Genomic DNA, 18,760 nt, shown 5'->3' with positions numbered 1-18,760 from the left:
TGTTTCTGTTTTAAATGTTTTAATTTTTATTTTTTAAAGATTTTATTTATTCATGAGAGAGAGACAGACAGGGAGAGGGAGAAGCAGGCTCCCTGCAGGGAGCCACATGTGGGACTGGATCCCTGGACCCCAGGATCATGCCCTGAGCCAAAGGCAGACACTCAACCACTGAGCCACTCCAGGTGTCCCTGTTTTAAATATTTTTTATGTGTATAACCAACATCAAGAGAGTTTTTAATGTTTTAATAACTTTCAAGTTTACAGAACGATTATTGTTAATCCCATTAACATTGCTTTTAAGTGTCAGTTTGCATAGTCCAAGTAAGAGCTCCCTGCATTTACACCAAGCTAGGAACTCTAACCAGTTATGAACAGATTAAGTCTAGACAGAAATACACTTTACCTTTATGATCACCAGTTACAATGGACATTTTTCACACTGCCTTTGTATGCTACTATGTCAAGGCTTTGAAATTTATAATACGGTCTCATATTTGATTTTGAGTATTAAAGGATCGTAAGTAAAATCCTAATAGGAGTTGGCAAACTTCTTTTAAAAGGCCATACAGGAAATACTTTAGGCTTTGCAGACTATTATGGTCTCTGTAGCAACTAGTCAACTTTGCCCATGTAGCAGGAAAACAGCCATTGACAATACATAAATCACTGAAAGTGGCTGTGTTCCAGTCATGAAACATTTCATGAAATACCATTCTTAACCTCACAGAGCCTACAAATGGGGATGGGGAGCAGGGAGGTTTGTAGTTTGACTTCTCTAATAGCAACATGTACATTAAATGATACCAAAGAATATAACTACTGCTTGAATCATTGAATTTTGGTGAAGTTTTTCAAATGAAAACTTTCTCCATACCAATGTATGCTTCTGGGGAGTAGGGGGTCTCTGGGCAGTAGGGAGTTCAGTATTGACAATGAGACCACTTTTATTTTTTATAAAGACTTTATTTATTCATAGAGACACAGGCAGAAGGAGAAGTGGGCTCCATGCAGGGAGCCCGACGTGGGCCTCGATCCCGAGTCTCCAGGATCAGGCCCTGGGCCAAAGGCAGCGCTAAACCACTGTGCCGCTGGGGCTGCCCATGAGCCCACTTTTAAAAGACTTTTTTATTGGTATCTCTAGGCAAACTTGCAGTTCAATAAAAATGGCTTTGTAGAACAGGAGAAATTAGCTACTGTAGCCTAAGTGATGTTTAGTCTATTTCTGTCCTAGAGAAATAAACTTGGCTTTTCAAATTGAACAAGTATAAGACATTAAAAGTTGTTCAAAAAAATGTAGTGGGAGTGCAAACATTCTCTCTAGTACTTAGAAGTGAAGGCGCTTTAGAGAAAGCTTGAAGAAAGAGACCGTTGGTTGATGGGCGTAATGGGAAGAGAATTGCTCTAGCAGGAAGACCTGGGTTCAATCCAAGTTCTGATCGTTTACCAAGTGCTTTTCCTCTGGTTTTCCTTTCTTTGCTGCAAAACAATTCCTAAACTAAGAACGACATCCAAGCAATAGATTAATTAGATGCCAGGGTCTGGCAGAGCTAGTGGAGTGCCAGTGACGTAAGGGCAAACCTTCGTAGATCTCAAACCGTGCCACACGAGCTAACCGGGCTACGCCGCTGGAGTAACAAATACGTCCACAACAGACTGACGAGCGCATTTGGTTCTTTTTTTTTTTTTTTTTTAATTTATCTATGATAGTCAGTCAGAGAGAGAGAGAGAGAGAGGGGCAGAGACACAGGCAGAGGGAGAAGCAGGCTCCATGCACCGGGAGCCTGACGTGGGATTCGATCCCGGGTCTCCAGGATCGCGCCCTGGGCCAAAGGCAGGCGCCAAACCGCTGCGCCACCCAAGGATCCCCCCATTTGGTTTTAAAGAAGTTCCCAAAAAGCGGTAATACTGTAGAACCAACTATGCAATTTTAAAGAGCGAATCACAAATTAGTTACTACAATTAGGGCCCTGCAGCCCGATTTTCACGCGATTAGTCCGGTGTTGGCAGTGTCGCCGGGCCGCCGACGTCTCACAGGACTAACGCTACGTGGCGTTCTGCCGGCCCGGCCGCTCTTCAGCCGACCGCTACGCCCGGCCAGACTTTCTTTCTCGCGTGCCCCGGGTCACCGCACCGGCCGTGCACGCCGTCCCTCAGAGCAGGTCTCCAGCCCCAGCAGCGAGCCAGCCCGCCGCCGGCCGGCAGCGCGCACCCAGGCCCGGGACGCCGCCTGCGCCGCTCCCGGAAGTGCCGTGGCAGGCGGCGCGCCTGAGTGGGCCGGGCGAGGCGTCGCTCCCGGAAGCGGCGCCCGGCCGGCTGGGAGGGGCTGCGGCTGCCACGTTGAAGCGGAACGTGGAGGTGGCCCTGGGGCGGGAGGAGGGGCGGCGGCGAATGCTGGGAGAGTCCGACGGACGTCGCGCTAACACAGGAACCGGTCGCCGAGGGTCCTCGCCAGGTGTGTCCGCCTCTTCCCCCCCCCCCCCGTCTTCTTCGCCGGCCCTCGGGCCGTGAGGTAAAGCACCGGCGAAAGCTGGGTGCGCGGCATCGGCCGCCGCGGGTCCCCGCCAGCCTGAGGCCCGGTCTGTGGTGGCGGCGCGCCCCTGGTCTTGGTTTCGGGCCCGTCGGGACAAGCCTGGCGTCACGGCTGCTGCGGGGATCGCGCCGATCCACATCCGCCAACGTTTCCCCTGCTGAGCAGGAGCTCCCCTGAGGCTTGCGACGGGGGGTCGTGCCGGGCGGGTAACTGGGGTGGGAGGTTAGAAGACCCTCACACCCTTGTGCACAAAGAGGTGCGGGCCCCGAGGGAGAGGGAAGGAGGCGAACCTCGGGATCACTTTGGTTGACTTTAGTTTATGATTTTTTGTTTGTATTTGAACTGTTGCCAGGTTTAAGGGTTCGTAGGTTTTCAACGGAAGGCTCCTGTCATTGAACCGGGATTGGATTATTTTAAGGGTAGTCGCCAATCTAAGCCTATACCTCGAAGGAAATCTCATTAAGTGTTGTATGTTTTTGCTAATAAGTTATTGTAATGGGAGATTAAACTACAGGGCAGGTGTAAAACGAATAAAAATATGACATGGGCTTGTGGGCATTATGAACTTTATCAAGCAGGTCTTTGTGAAACTGCAGTGATGATCTGTGCTAAATCCTCTCTCCAAAACTGCCTTTTCTAACTACAGAATGCTGAAATTTGACTGTCGCCACTTGTAACTGTTCAGTAGATAATTAGAGCCTCGCTCTTCTCATACCGACCCTTGTTTTCTGTACATACTGATTGTTCTGGGATTGGCTAAAGTTTACTCACAGGTAGTTTCTAGTGGTTCCTCTGTGCTCTTTGTTTCTTACTGTTTCTTAAACAGCTCTGGGAAAGGTTTGTAGACTAAGAATTTTTGGGTAACTTGAAGTGTTTTTGTAGTTGTGAATTTATGTTATACATGTCCAAAGTTATTTGGGAAATGTGAGATTGGAATGAATTTAGAATTAGACTGCTTAATTTTATATAAGCAGGTTCTTTTTGAAACAACAATATATAATTTATAATATAATAATAACATAAGAGTAGAAAGAAATTAGAAAGAGCAGTGATTCTTAACTTTTTGGAATTCCACTCCCTTTTTAGGATCTGATGAAAGCATTGGATCACCTTCCTAGAAAAATGCACACACACACAGAATTCTCTATATAATTTCATGAGGTTTACAGATCCCAAATTAATTCTTGTCAGGTGATATTATTAAAATTGATTTTTTTCAGTGTTTTTAGAAATGTTGTCATTCTTAGGTTAATTTCAGGTCAAAAAGTTTTACTTATTAGATTCTAGATAATTACACCAGCATTGGGATCCCTGGGTGGCGCAGCAGTTTAGCGCCTGCCTTTGGCCCAGGGCGCGATCCTGGGGACCCGGGATCGAGTCCCACATCAGGCTCCTGGTGCATGGAGCCTGCTTCTCCCTCTGCCTATGTCTCTGCCTCTCTCTCTCTCCCTCTCTGTGACTATCATAAATAAATTTTTTTTTAAAATTAAATAAATAAATAAATAAATAAATACACCAGCATTTAGTTCAACGCAGTTAGTTCTTTGATTTGATTTTGGTTGAGTGAGATGAGCCTAGAACATCAATAACAGTAAATAAATACTCTAGAACAAATGTGCCCATCCATGATAAGATACTTGCCCACACAAGATGGATTTTTACCAAATGCGGTGCCAGCTAGCGATTTTTTGAGAGTCAGAGTTTGCAATTCTATTAACTCTTCCACTTTTTACTTTCTGAGTTATGAGTCATCTTTATATGTAGTAGTGTAAGTTTGGTATTTTTCAGACAATAGAACTGTTAGGTTTTAGTACTGCTTTACAGAATTAGCAGTTAAAAAATGAGCAGAAAGAAAAAAGCTTCCACTTAATAGCATGCATTTAACTACACGCATGTTGTGGGGAGAAACTTGGGTGAAAAAATAAGTTCTACACTGGCAAATAAGTTTTCTTCAATAGATGTATTCTTTTTAAAAAAAAAAAAAGATTTATTTATTTATTTGAGAGAGAAAGAACACAGAGCAAGCAGTGGAGGAGTGGCAGAGGGAGAGAGAGAATCCCAAGCCAACTCCCCACTCAGCATTGAGCCCTATGTGGGGCTTGATCTCAAGAGATCAAGACCTGAACCAAAACCAAGAGTTGGACACTCTAACCGACTGAGCCACCCAGGTGCCCCTTCAGTAGAGGTATTCTTGGAGATTTATTGTGATAAACTAAAATTTTAAATTGTGACTTTTGCCATAGCTGATATTTACAAGCATGTATTTACTACGTGGCAGCTACTGTTCTAAGCCCTCTGTGTAATGCCTCATTTAATTCTCACAACTCTTTTTTTTTTTTTTTAAGATTTTATTTATTCATGTCAGAGAGAGGGAGAGACACAGGCAGAGGGAGAAGCAGGCTCCCAGCAAGGAGCCCTATGTGGGACTTGATCCCATGACTCTGAGATCATGCCCTGAGTGGAAGGCAGACACTCAGCCACTGAGCCACCCAGGCGTCTCACAGCAACTCTTCTTATGCAGACTTTTGTTATACTTATTTTACCAAGTGGGTAGCCAAGACACACATAGGGAAAGATACATGCCTTTTAGAGCATGTCAGAGCTAGGACAAGGTGGAGCTGGGATTTAAACTGAGGGTATGGCTCCAGACTCCATATCCTAGATTGCTGTGCTATAAATATTGTCTTGTAGATGACACGTGAACAAGCCACTGTCCTAGCAGTTTTCTTTTTGTGTTATCATAATGATTTTGTTCTGTGTAAAATAGTCTTAAATAAGTCTGCATAGTGTAAATTCTAATCATATATGATATTGAAAAAAATTGCACAAGGCTTTTGAAGCATGTCATACTTGGGGAGTACACATGGTTTAATCTAAACCTTCAGATTTTCAAGAAAATTAGTTACAACTAAATGATCATTTCTAAGAGAATACACAGGCGGTATTTCCATAGTATTCTTAGTGTTTTGAGAATGATTGCAATGGATAAAATTACGGTACTCTTTAATTAAATTCAGACCACTTAACATAGCTCCAGGCCATTATTGTAGTGATTTTAAACAACAACAACAACAACAACAGTTGGTATTGAAGTCTTGTGTTCAGTACAACTTAATAAGTGCAACTGCATTTAGTGGAACATTGAGTGCTAAGGACAAGAAATAAGACTTTTATAAATGTTTTGTATTCCCACTTAACCATTTTATGTACTTGTGAATTTGTCTCTCTCTCTTTCAGTAAATGTTACACATTAACTAAGTGTTCATGAATTAGGTAACCTTTAATGTACCTTTGCTCTTAGATATAGTTCTGTTCAGTTGGGTTTTTTAAAAATATATATAGATATTTTGTTTTCACTTTTAGAAATTATTCTAAAGCATTTTTTCTAAAGCATTTTTTAAAACCTCTTTTTCCTTTAATGATACTTTCCCCTATTTTTTAAATAAGAAAACTTAAAGTGATTAAAATTATTTTTCCTTTAAACACTTAAGAATTAAAAAAATTAAATGTTTTACCTGAAAGTGATCTTTCTAGCTCATCAGTCTTTTTATATTTCCCTAAATATAAACATTCAAAATAAAACAAGCAAAACTTTTTCTGTACCTTACTGTGAGCTAGGCAATTTTGATTCCACAAAGGGTAAAAGTTGTAATATTTAATTGAAAAAAAAAAGACGTTAGGGACGCCTGGGTGGCTCAGTGGTTGAGCGTCTGCCTTTGGCTCAGGGCATGATCTTCAGTCGGAGGTTGGAGTCCCACATCAGGCTCCCTGCGAGGAGTCTGCTTCTCTCGCTGCCTGTGTTTCTGCCTCTCTCTCTCTCTCTCTCTCTCTCTCTCATGAATAAATAATCCTTAAAAAAAAAAAAAGTACATTATTTGTCAAGTTAATGAGACGATGACATAAAACAGGTGGTTATAAAAAGGCAATGGAAAAATATGTAACAGTATGTACTAATAGAATGTTATAAAGTTTTGTTAAATTAGAATAAGACACTTTATTATAAAATATTTAAAGTGGTCCAAACAGTTAAGAGATAATTTAGATCATTGTGGATTGGATCATTAGGGTACTTCTCTGAAAGTAGCTGGAACTTGAACTTCTTAATAAAAACAGTTGGCTGAGAAAAGAGAGCATTTCATTTATAGGCTTTTTCGCTTCTTAGAAAATTGAGATTTTCCCTCTTTTTTCAGAACAGCCTTAGGAAACTAGATGGTAGTTTTCTTGATTAATCTCATGCTTGTAATAATTTTTAAAAATAGCATATTAAAGCCCATGTTAACCATGTGCTGGACACTGAGTTTGGCCCTATATAAAATACATTATCTCATTTAAACTTCAGAACATCCCATGAGGTAGTGACTCTTATCTTCATTTTACAAATGGGGCTTAGGGAGGTTAAACAGTGTGTCTAGTGTATCATAATAAGTAGCAGAACCAATATTCAGAACCAGCATTGACTCCAGAGGCCTATTACTTTTAACCACATGATCGAACCTCGTTAATCCACTTTTGCCTAACCTAGCACAGTTTCTAAAATACATTTCTTCTTTTTAAAGATTTCATTTATTTATTTGAGAGAGAGAAAGAGAGAGAGCGCATGAGCAGAGAGGAGGAGCAGAGGGAGAGGGAGAAGCAGACTCCTGCCTAAATGGGAGCCAAACAGATGTGGGGTGGGGCTCCATCCCAATCATGACCTGAGCCCAAGGCAGATGCATAACTGAAAGAACCACCCAGGTGCCCCCATTTCTTCTTCTCTTAGTGTCCCCATGAATCCTAGTTGCTTTGTTATTATTTCTTCTAAATGTTAGTATGTGTTCTATGATTAAAATACCTGAATTTGTTGGGGTAACAAGAGATTAGACTCTGAAAGTAAACTTCTGAGTTCAAATCTTGGCTCTGGGGGCAGCCCAGGTGGCTCAGTGGTTTAGCGCCTGCCTTCAGCCCAGGGCGTGATCCTGGAGTCCCGGAATCGAGTCCCATGTCAAGTTCCCTGCATGGAGCTTGCTCCTCTGCCTGTGTCTCTGCCTCTCTCTCTCTCTCTCTCTCTTTTTCTCTCTCTCTCTGTCTCTCATGAATAAATAAATAAAATCTTTGAAAACAAAACAGGGGCAGCCCTGGTGGCTCAGCGGTTTGGTGCTGCCTTCAGCCCAGGGTATGATCCTGGAGACCTGGAATCGAGTCCCATGTCAGGCTCCCTGCATGTAACCTGCTTCTCCCTCTGCCTATGTCTCTGCCTTTCTCTCTCTCTGTATCTCTTATGAATAAATAAATAAAATCTTTTAAAAAAATAAAAATAAAAACAAAACAAATCTTGGCTCTGCCCCTCACTAGCATGTACAAATGATTTAATCTTTCTGTGCCTTCATTTTTATTATCTCAAGTATAAACAATTGGAACATGTAAAGCATAGGGCATATTAGACTTAAATAAACACATCAGATATACATAGACTTAAGGCTTTCTTAAGGAAGCTATTGGAACATGACCTTCATCCTCTAGAGATGAGTAAGAAAGCTGGCAAATGAAATGTTGGAGAGGTTTAAATATATATAACTACAGACCTGAAACTAAAAGAAGAAAGAATAAAATGTATATGTTAAATATCTGATCATGTAGGAATTGGTTATAAAACTTTAAAAAAATAAAAAGTGGAAAGTAGGAAAAAAATTGGAGGTAGAATAAGTTTATGGATCGCCTCATCTGTAATGGCTGGGAGTCGGGATCCCTGGGTGGCGCAGCGGTTTGGCGCCTGCCTTTGGCCCAGGGCGCGATCCTGGAGACCCGGGATCGAATCCCACGTCGGGCTCCCGGTGCATGGAGCCTGCTTCTCCCTCTGCCTGTGTCTCTGCCTCTCTCTCTCTCTCTCTCTCTATCTCTGTGACTATCGTAAATAAAAAAAAAAAAAAAAAAAAAAAATTAAAAAAAAAAATTAAAAAAAAATGTAATGGCTGGGAGTCAAAGGACAATGTTTAAAGCTGACAAATCAATTGGTAGAAGTATAAAGATATTCAACAGTACAAAGGTAAACACTGAGAAAGATAATACTGTTGACTATAACTGTAGTACAAGAAGGACAGTAAGATTATGTAAACTAATATCATTAGTGCTCCATAGTAATTACTGTGTAAAGAAATAGAGGATTAATGGTACTAAATAACATTTTAAACTAAAAAGATAGAACCAGAAATACATATTAGAACAAAAATACAATTAATCCTAATTATCAGAATAATTATAAATACACAAATAGGAACAACAGGGAAAGTATTTTTTTTTAATTATAAAACTAAACATAGCAAAATAATACAGAACGAAGAGCAACCACATCTGTCAAATTAGGAGAAAATATTATATCAAAATTTTATATGGCCTTATTAGCTAATCTATTAAACATTTTTCAAATTGGATCACCAAGAAAAATCTGATTTTTTAAATTTTTAAAAATTTGTTGCTGTCTTTAAGGCAGCCAGCAAAAAAGTAGTTCAAAAGTTGAAGAGGCGGGCAGCCCGGGTGGCTCAGCAGTTTAGTGCCACCTTCAGCCCAGGGCCTGGAGACCCAGGATCAAGTGCCACGTCGGGCTCCCTGCATGGAACCTGCTTCTCCCTCTGCCTGTCTCTGTCTCTCTCTCTCTCTCTCTGTGTCTTCATGAATAAATAAATAAAACCTTAAAAAAATTGAAAAGGGAAAAAATATATATATACATAAAGGCACAACAAAAGTAAGCTAGATATTGGTCTTAATATGAGACAAAGTGGAATTCAGGCCCATGGGATTACTTAAGATGAAGAAGAAAGACTACAAAGCTAAAATGTGTTTTTGGCAGTGAATATTTAACATTATGAATATCTGTCAACCATATAACTATGTATTAAATAAAAGTAACTTTCAGGAGGTACCAAGAAAAATAAGCAAAAATGCATTAGTAATAAGTGACTTTTAACTCAGTGTTCTTGGTCTAGAACAAATCAAATAGAAACACAGTAAGACTGTAGATGACCTAAACAATTAAGTCAATAGGGTAGATTTAATATATATTGAACTTGACCCTGAAAACAGTGTATTCCTTCTTTTTAGATCTCACGAAACATTTACAGAAACTTCTCTATAGGCCCCAAAGGAAACTTCAATAAATTTTTTTCAATAAATTTTAAAAGGAGAAATAGTATAAAATCTCAAGAGTAGTAAGAAGATCCCTTTACTTGCATATTAAATTCAAACAACAATAAAAATTGAAAAAAAAAAAAAAAAAGGGATCCCTGGGTGGCACAGCGGTTTAGCGCCTGCCTTTGGCCCAGGGCGCGATCCTGGAGACCCGGGATCGAATCCCACGTCGGGCTCCCGGTGCATGGAGCCCGCTTCTCCCTCTGCCTTTGTCTCTGCCTCTCTCTCTCTCTCTCTGTGACTATCATAAATAAATAAAAATTGAAAAAATAAATAAATAAATAAATAAATAAATAAATAAATAAATTCAAACAACTATTGGATCAATGGAGAACACATGTGGAAATTGTAGAATATAAATGACCATAGTGATGAGAATACTAGAAATATATGGAATCTAGCTACAGCAGTGCTCAGAGGAAACTCAAAGCTTTAAATATTTATATTAGTGGGCAGCCCTGGTGGCTCAGCAGTTTAGTGCCGCCTTCAGCCCAGGATGTGATCCTGGAGACCTGGGATCAAGGCCCACGTCAGGTTCCCTGCATGGAGCCTGCTTCTCTCTCTGCCTGTGTCTCTGCCTCTCTCTCTCTCCGTGTCTTCCATGAATAAATAAATAAAATCTTTTAAAAATATATTTATATTAGTGAAGAATAAATAATAAAAATGAGTGGGTTAAGCATTTAACTCAAAAAGTTAGAGGAAGATCTAAGTAAATGAAAAGATGAAAGGAATTAATAAAAATAAAAGAAATTAGTGAATTAGAAAACAGAAAGAAGTAATGAATTGGCTGTTTGAAAATAGACAAATTGCTAGCCAAGCTAATCATTTATTAAAGAAGACAGTAGGGGGAAACAAAGCACAAATATATGTAGTAAGGATAAATAATCATAAATAGCAAAAATTTAAAAATCATGAGTGTGTTCAAGTCTTTAAAAGTGAGAAAATCTGTAAAAAAAATTAAAGGATTATCATAGGAAAATAAGATTTACAAGAAATGACCCTGAATAAAGAAAATTCAAATAGATCAATTTCTATAGAAGAAATAGAGAAAATTAGAAGAGCAGCTCCTCCCCAAAAACCATCAACCCCAGATGTTTCATGAGAGAATTCTGCTAAATATTTGAAAAAAATAACAACAGTAATTTCAGTGCTGCTGTTGAAACTGTTTCAGAGCATAGAGAAAGATGGAAAACTACATTTTTTTTGAAGTGAGTAATAATATTGATATCAAAACCTGATGACAGTTGCAAGGAAGAAAAGTATAGACGCAGTTTTACAATGCCAGAAGCAAAACTCTGTTAAACAAATGGAATCTAGCAGCACATTAGTAGAATAATACATCATGAGAAGTTTATTATTCAGGGTAGAAAGAGATGGTCTGTATTAGAAAATCTATTAGTATAATTTGTCTTATTGATAGACCCAAGAAGAATCTGTGGTCATTCTGATTACCTCATGAAAAAGCATTTGACAGAATTCAAAACCCAGTCTTTATAAATAGCATTCAATAAAACAGTAATTGATGGCTGATTTCCGTGGGACTCATCCCCGGGGTCTCCAGGATCACACCCGGGGCTGCAGGCGGCGCTAAACCACTGCGCCCCCGGGGCTGCCCTATATGTGTATTTTAAAACCTAAAGTCAGGGGATCCCTGGGTGGCTCAGCGGTTTAGCCCCTGCCTTTGGCCCAGGGCGTGATCCTGGGGTCCCGGAATTGAGTCCCGCGTCGGGCTCCCAGCATGGAGCCTGCTTCTCCCTCCTCCTGTGTCTCTGCCTCTCTCTCTCTCTCTTTCTCTCTCTCTCTCTCTCTCTCTCTATCATAAATAAATAAATAAATAAATCTTTTTTAAAAAATAAAAATAAAACCTAAAGTCATGTCCCATGGTGATATAGTAGGCTTTCCACTAAAGAAGGGAAAAAAGACAAGAAATCTCAATTGTTATCACTACTGCTTGATAGGGTAGTACGAATGCTATTAGCCTTTGTAAAACAATACCAGGAAGACAGTCTATATAATGGTTGTGGGATGGGGGTGAGTCACATTTATAAACCGAAAGATAAAATACTAGGAATAAACAAACCCAATATATCAAAAAATTTAAAGTAATACTGAAAGATTAAAAAAAAAACTTAAAAGGCATGTTGTTTTTTAAGATTTTCTTTATTTGTCAGAGAGAGAACGCACAAGCAGGGGGAGTGGCAGACAAAGAAGCAGGCTCCCAGCTGAGCAAGGAGTCTGGACTCAATCCCAGGACCCCTGGGATCATGACCTGAGCAGAGACAGACACTTAACCAACGAACTACTCAGGTGTCCCAATTGACAATATGTTCTCAGTGGAAAGATTCAACATTGTGTCAGTTTCTCCATAAATTAATATATTAATTTGATGCATATTCAATAAAAATATTAACGTTCTCTTTTTTTTTCTGGAATTAGGCACAAACTGTCCTAAAGTTTATGTAATAAAATAAACAGTGACAGTAAGGAAAATGGTGTGGGAGATAAGCAATGGTTAGGGGTTATGAGAATCCTACTCCTGTAAAGTCTAAGTATTTAAAACAAAGGAATGCTTGCAGCACTTAGCTGGCTTAATTAGTAAAGCATGCACTCCTGATCTCAAGGTTGTACTCACTTTGGCACCACATATACTAAAATTGGAATGATCTCAGGGTTATGAGTTCGAGCCCCACATTTGGTATAGAGATTGCTTAAATAAATTTTTAAAAAAACAGTGGAATGTCTAACATGTAAATAAATAAATGGACATAAGGAACGGGAATCCAGAAATAAACCTAAATATATACAGGAATGTAGATCCTTACCTATAGGAATATAAACATAAAGAGTAATTCCAGAAATAAACCTAAATATAGGAACATAGTACATGATAAAAGTTATATCTTAAAATTGTAGGAAAAAGATAGACTTTTCAATAAGTGGTTTCATTGTAATAAGAAAAACAAACTATGAGCATATATTGTATACCGGGATGTATTTCAGGTTCTGGGTCAAAATTTAAATGAAAAGAAAAGGCCACTGATGAACTTGCTTAGAAGAAAAATATGGGTGAATTTCTTCATAACCTTGGCATGCAAAAGGCCTTTCTACCTACTCAAAATTCAGAAACTATTTCTTAAAAAGTGCTACATCCATACAATGGAATATTTTTCAGTGCTAAAAAGAAATGAGCTATCAAGTTGCAAATAGACAGGGAGGAATTTTAAATACCTGTTGCTAAGTAAAGAAGTCAATCTAAAATCTTAAAAAAAAAAAAAAATGGGGATCCCTGGGTGGCTCAGTGGTTTAACACCACCTTCAGCCCAAGGTGTGATCCTGGAGTCCTGGTATTGAGTCCCGCATCAGGCTCCCTGCATGGGGCCTGCTTCTCCCTCTGCCTGTGTCTCTGCCTCTCACTCTCTGTGTGTCTCTCAGGAATGAATAAATAAAATCTTTAAAATAAAAAAAAAGCGAATCTGAAAAGGCTACATACTATATAAATAAGTAACATTCTGGAAAAGGAAAAAAAAACTCTGGAGAGAGTAAAGAGATCAGTGGTTGTCATGAGGGAGGAAGAGAGGTATAAAGAGGGAGAACATAGAATTTTTAGGGCAGGAAAGCTTCTGAGTGATACTTTAACTGTGGATGGGTGGATACAGGTGAGTGGATATGTGTCATTATTCATTTGTCCAAACTGATAGAATACCCAAAGAGTGAACCCTAAAGCAAGCCATGGACTTTGCTTGATAATGGTGTGTCAATATAGGTTGGATTGTAACAAATGTACCACTGTGGTACAGGACAGTTTATGGTGGGAAAGACTAGGGTAGGGGCGAGTGGAGCGGGATTGGGGGAAGAGAGAGGGAGGAATGTGAGATCTCTAGACTTTTCACTCTTTTTCTGTGAACTTGAAACTGCTCTGATGAATTTTTTTTTTTTTTAAGATTTTAAAAATTTATTCATTAGAATGAGGGAGTGAGAGCATGAGCAAGTGGGAGGGTTAGAGGGAGAGGGAGAAGCAGACTCCCCGCTGAGCAGGGAGCCTGATGTAGGACTTGATCCCAGGACCTTAGGATCATGACTAGAACTGAAGGCAGATGTTTGACCAACTGAGCTACCCAAATGCCCCAATAAAATCTATTTTTTAAAAATCAAAATGTTGTGAAAGGAGGGCAACTCTGTCAGGACTCCTCTCACTTCTGAGAGCTTTCTCTGCAACTTTGCTTAATAAACTAATATCACTTTACTAACAACAACAACAAAAATGTGAAATGTAAAAAATAATAATAATAAAAATAAAGTCTGACAATCCAATAGAAAAATAGACAAGTAAAATAGACAAGAATAGACCAAAAAGGTGACAGAGAAGGAAATGTGGATGACCCATAACCCTATAAAAAAGAAGCTCAACCTTATTTATGGCATGAGAAATGCAAATTGTAACTACTCAGAGTAAACATTTTTCACCTATCATTTGATAAAAATCTAAAGGTGGTTACTCTGGTAAGGCCGTGGGGGAATAAAAATCTAAAGGTGGTTACTCTGGTAAGGCTGTGGTTACTCTGGTAAGGCTGTGGGGGAATGTGACAAGGTACAGTTATTGTGGAGGGCAACTTGGCAATAGCCATCAAAATTAAAAATTGCATTTATCTCTAACCCAGCAGTTTTACTTCTGGAAATTTATAGCTATCCTGGCCCATGAATGAATTAACATGTACATATGGCTATTTATTTCAGCATTGTTTGTAAAAATAGCAAAAGATTAAAAACAACTCAGATGTTCATCAGTTGTGAACTAAGTAAGTAAATTATGGTACATTTTACAGTGGAATACTGTGCTGTGTGAATGTATTTATGGACAATGACAATTTTTTTTTTTTTTAAGTTACAGCACAGTACTTCCTGAATTTTTCTACCAAGGTAACTTTAACAGAATATGTAAACTAGTGGTATGTGGAATTGTAGCTTGGAGTGACCAGGTTTTTAAATTTCTGCCAAATTTATCTTTAAAATCTATAGGTTTATAGGATGCCTGGGTGGCTCAGTGGTTGAGTATCTTGTCTGCCTTTAGTTCCCAGGGTCCTGGGATTGAGTCCTGCATCAGGCTCCTTCCCATGGAGAGCCTGCTCCTCCCTCTGCCCATGTCTCTGCCTTTCTCTGTGTCTCTGATGAAAAAATAAAATCTTTAAAAAAAAATCTGTAGGTTTACTATATTCTTTTCAGTAATTAGAATTTAAAATTAATTTTTAAAACAGCTCTTAATCACTTAGTAATCCTGTTCCAGGAATATATACCTTGTTTATTGTGTGCTTTGTCTTACTCTTAAGTCTTTTTTTCAGACTGATTTTTCACTTGAAGGACTATAATTTGTAAACAATTAAAAAAGCCCTATATTTGTCTCAAAGTAATTTAACAAGTTTTTCTTCTTTCTAATATTGAATGTTCCCAACAAGTGATACCTGAACCAGTTTGATTTACGGGCATTTGTACATTCTCATGATGTAGTTGTTGGTTCAGTATATGTCTGTGTAAAAAATGTTGATGTTCTGTGTTACACGTTCAGCATGTTTCTATGTAAAATATTCTCTTTAGCAGGATGAAGTTAAAGGAAGTAGACCGTACGGCCATGCAGGCCTGGAGCCCCGCCCAGAATCATCCCATTTACCTAGCTACAGGTAAATTCAACAGAGAAGATAGTATGAGTCACTTAATTTCTTCTTTTCCACATTTGGCTTATTTATACCTGTCCTTTAAAACTCATTTCAAGCTTCATCTCTTCTAGAAAGCCTCTCCTTCCCTAATGAGATACCTTCATTCTCCCTTTCAGCTGAGTTCAGTGACCTTCCTGTGTGTTCCCTTATAGCACCTTGTTCATCGTAGCATGATGAACAATATATTACATGTATAGTGTCTTCCCTACTTCATAAGAATTATGTTTCATCTTTATTCCTCCAATATTAAGCACAATAGATAACAAGTAAGTTAGTATCAATTTGAATGAAAAACAGTTTTGATGCTAGCATTTTTATATAAAAAGAAAGTTATATCATTTGTGACGATATACTAGCAGATATAGTTAATTGAGAGACTGTTTTTACAGGGAGCTTTTTAAATATCTACAGGTTTAAAAAGTTATCTGCACTATCCACTCTTACATAATCTGCAAGCCTTGTGTCAGAATTTCATTCATATAGTACTTTAAGTATCTATTCCATGGCGTGCATCCTGAGATTTTAGTCACTAATGCAGCATTCATGAGTGAGATCATTGGAAAAGATGCATTTAACTTGTTTTGTATGGTGTTCTCTGAGTCTTTTATTTTTGCACTATAGTTACCATAAGTGCATTTTCATAGGAACATCTGCTCAGCAATTGGATGCAACATTTAGTACCAGTGCTTCCCTTGAGATATTTGAATTAGACCTCTCTGATCCATCCTTGGATATGAAATCTTGTGCTACTTTCTCTTCTTCTCACAGGTATGAGATTGATGAATTTTAAACTGACATTATTTACGGTTGTGATTATGTGCCTAGTTTGTCGTCTATAAATATGTTGTTATTAGAAACTGCAAAGAATAACATCAATGACATGAGTTAGTTGGATGAATACTAAGGTGTTAATGGTAATTATCTCTGATAGGTTTTTTTTTTTCATTGTACTTATCTATATTTAAAAATATATTTCACAGAAATTTTTGTTGACATGATTTCTTATATAGTAGGTATTTGGGTCACTTTTCCAAGTACTTAGCATCCTATTGTAATGCAGAAAAGGGACACTTTCATTTGAGTAGTAAAATATACCTTATTGTCTCATTACCTTGTCAATTTTTGGTGAAGAAATTGTACCTTAACTAATAGCTCACAGCTCAAATCATGGAATCTCATGGGATTTTCTTCAGAGCCGAGCCCTCCCACTGTGGGAGGGCTCTGAAGAACTTCAGATGGGAGTTCAAATACCTTTTGTCTTCAGTTTTCCTTCAGTCTTCAGTATGGGAACTTCAAATACCTTTTGTCTATGTTTTCCTACACACCACCCTTTCTGTCATTACTCACCCATGCCATCTTCATGTTGCATCTGCTAGCCAAACCGTAATCTTTTATTCTCCACCAGTGAGAGGTACTCGTCTTAATAGACATAATTTTGATGTCCGTTTCCCACTGTCGGAATACGTTACTTTTCTTAGAAAATTTCATATAATTCCTTTAACACCTCCACTACTTAACAGCCCACTTGTCAGTGAGTACTTCTGTAGTCAAAATATCAAGGGAAGTGTTGATTAGAGCTCTGTTTTACAGATGAACCAAAAGCAGCTTAAGAAGATTCAGTAACCTGTGCAGCATCTCACAGTTTCTAAATGGTAAAACCATTGTTAAGCCCATGTCTTTTGACATACAAATCAAGTATATTTTACACTACATTATCTCTACCAAAAAGTTTTACTCTTCAGGATTATAAAATCGAACATGCACATAAGGATATAAATAAAAACTAAAATGCCATTTCACCAAGTCATGCTCAGTTACCAGGAATAGAGGAGAAGCAATGTCTTTAGATTATTTATGAAAACATATGGAATTAAATATATAATTTCAAATTCTTTTCTATATTTGACTTTAAAAGGCAGTTATTTACTCATTTTCTTTTAAAGGTACCACAAGTTGATTTGGGGGCCTCATAAGATGGATCCCAAAGGAAATGTCTCTGGAGTTCTGATTGCAGGTGGTGAAAATGGGAATATTATTCTTTATGATCCTTCTAAAATTATAGCTGGAGACAAGGAAGTTGTAATTGCTCAAAATGACAAGCATACTGGCCCAGTAAGAGCCTTGGATGTGAATATTTTCCAGGTTAGACTTTTGACATTTATTCATAATTCTTGAGATACATGCTGCTTATTTGAAATAAGTATATGAATCTACTATGCCTCAGTCATGGAATTGAAAGCTAAAAATGTGTGTCCGTGCAGACTGATGAGTAAGTGTTTTTTTTTTTAAGAATGGAGGGTTGAGAGTTGGGATCAGGGTAAATGATAATAACTCCATGGAGGGGATCAGGCAATGAAGAGACAGTCAGTCTATTGTTGCATCAGAAACTTTACTAAATATTAATTATATAAATGTATTGGTTAGCAAAGATCTTGAGTTAACAGGATACTAGAGCATAACAACTAAAACATGAATATTATCCCAAGAAAGTTTAAAATAGTTATTTTTCTTATACTGTAAATAAATACTTAGGGCATAGAAATACAGACCTGAACGTTATTTCTATAGTTTATGGTATCTTCGTTTTAGATTAGATAGCTAGTTCCTTTGTTAATTAAACAGCTGCTGCTTTTTGGTGTCTTGTATTATAGGTGGCTACAACCATAGAATTCCTCTGTTTTCATATTATATGTCAGTTGATAAGAGAAGAATTTATGAGAGTGAATAATAAAGGATGAAAGCCAATATATGAAACCTATCATCCTCCTGTACTTCCTATCACAGTTTTAGGGTCTTTTTGACCCTAACAGTATGCAACAGAGATAACCTAGAAATACTGCCAAACCGAACAAGATTGAATGTAAATGAACTAGAAGGACATGAGGGTTTAAGACAAGATTTTACTAGCCCTGTATTGGTCTGGCTCCAGAAGCTGGCTCTGAGGTATCTCGAGATAAATGCCATTATTTTAGGATTCAGTTATTTGTTTGAAAGCAATCATTGGTTGCCTATTTTTGTCTCTCTTTCATAATCAGATTCCCTTCCTGTATAAATGATAATCCCCATATGGTTGCATGATTGCTTAAGAATTTATCCATATAATTACTTCTTTAATGTCTTGTATTATAATGTCAGTACACATACTATTTTTTTAGTGAAACAAAATTTTATAATATACATCTCTAAAAAACTATTGCAATTTCAGATTTTTATGCACAGTATTTAGAAATTCATGAGTTTTGCTTTTTTTTTTTTTTTTAGAGTTTATTTGAGAACTAGAGAGCGAGTGAACTCAAGCAGGGGAAGCAGCAGAGGGAGAGGGAGATGTAGGCTCCCCACTGAGCAGGGAACCCAATGTGGG

General features: G+C 38.2%; 1 protein-coding gene across 11 annotated transcripts in view; it reads left to right on the top strand.

Annotated features, from left to right (window-relative positions):
• Positions 1 to 2,299: 2,299 nt before the first annotated feature.
• The window catches only part of SEC31A (SEC31 homolog A, COPII coat complex component), a 77,006-nt gene continuing 60,545 nt past the window's right edge, over positions 2,300 to 18,760 (top strand). For 10 of the 11 annotated variants that reach the window (XM_041758709.1, XM_041758716.1, XM_041758714.1 and 7 more), the window contains exons 1-4: positions 2,300 to 2,452; positions 15,281 to 15,363; positions 16,044 to 16,167; positions 17,343 to 17,541. In XM_041758709.1, the coding sequence (XP_041614643.1) occupies positions 15,285 to 15,363; positions 16,044 to 16,167; positions 17,343 to 17,541 (402 nt within the window). In that variant the 5' untranslated portion in view covers positions 2,300 to 2,452; positions 15,281 to 15,284. The remainder of the gene's footprint in view (positions 2,453 to 15,280; positions 15,364 to 16,043; positions 16,168 to 17,342; positions 17,542 to 18,760) is intronic. The other variant, XM_041758706.1, reaches the window with a different exon arrangement.

Source organism: Vulpes lagopus, chromosome 6, assembly GCF_018345385.1.
Source record: "Vulpes lagopus strain Blue_001 chromosome 6, ASM1834538v1, whole genome shotgun sequence".
In the NCBI taxonomy this organism is placed as follows: domain Eukaryota; kingdom Metazoa; phylum Chordata; class Mammalia; order Carnivora; family Canidae; genus Vulpes; species Vulpes lagopus.
Note: the sequence above shows the minus strand (reverse complement) of the source record. Positions and strands in the feature narration are given on the sequence as shown.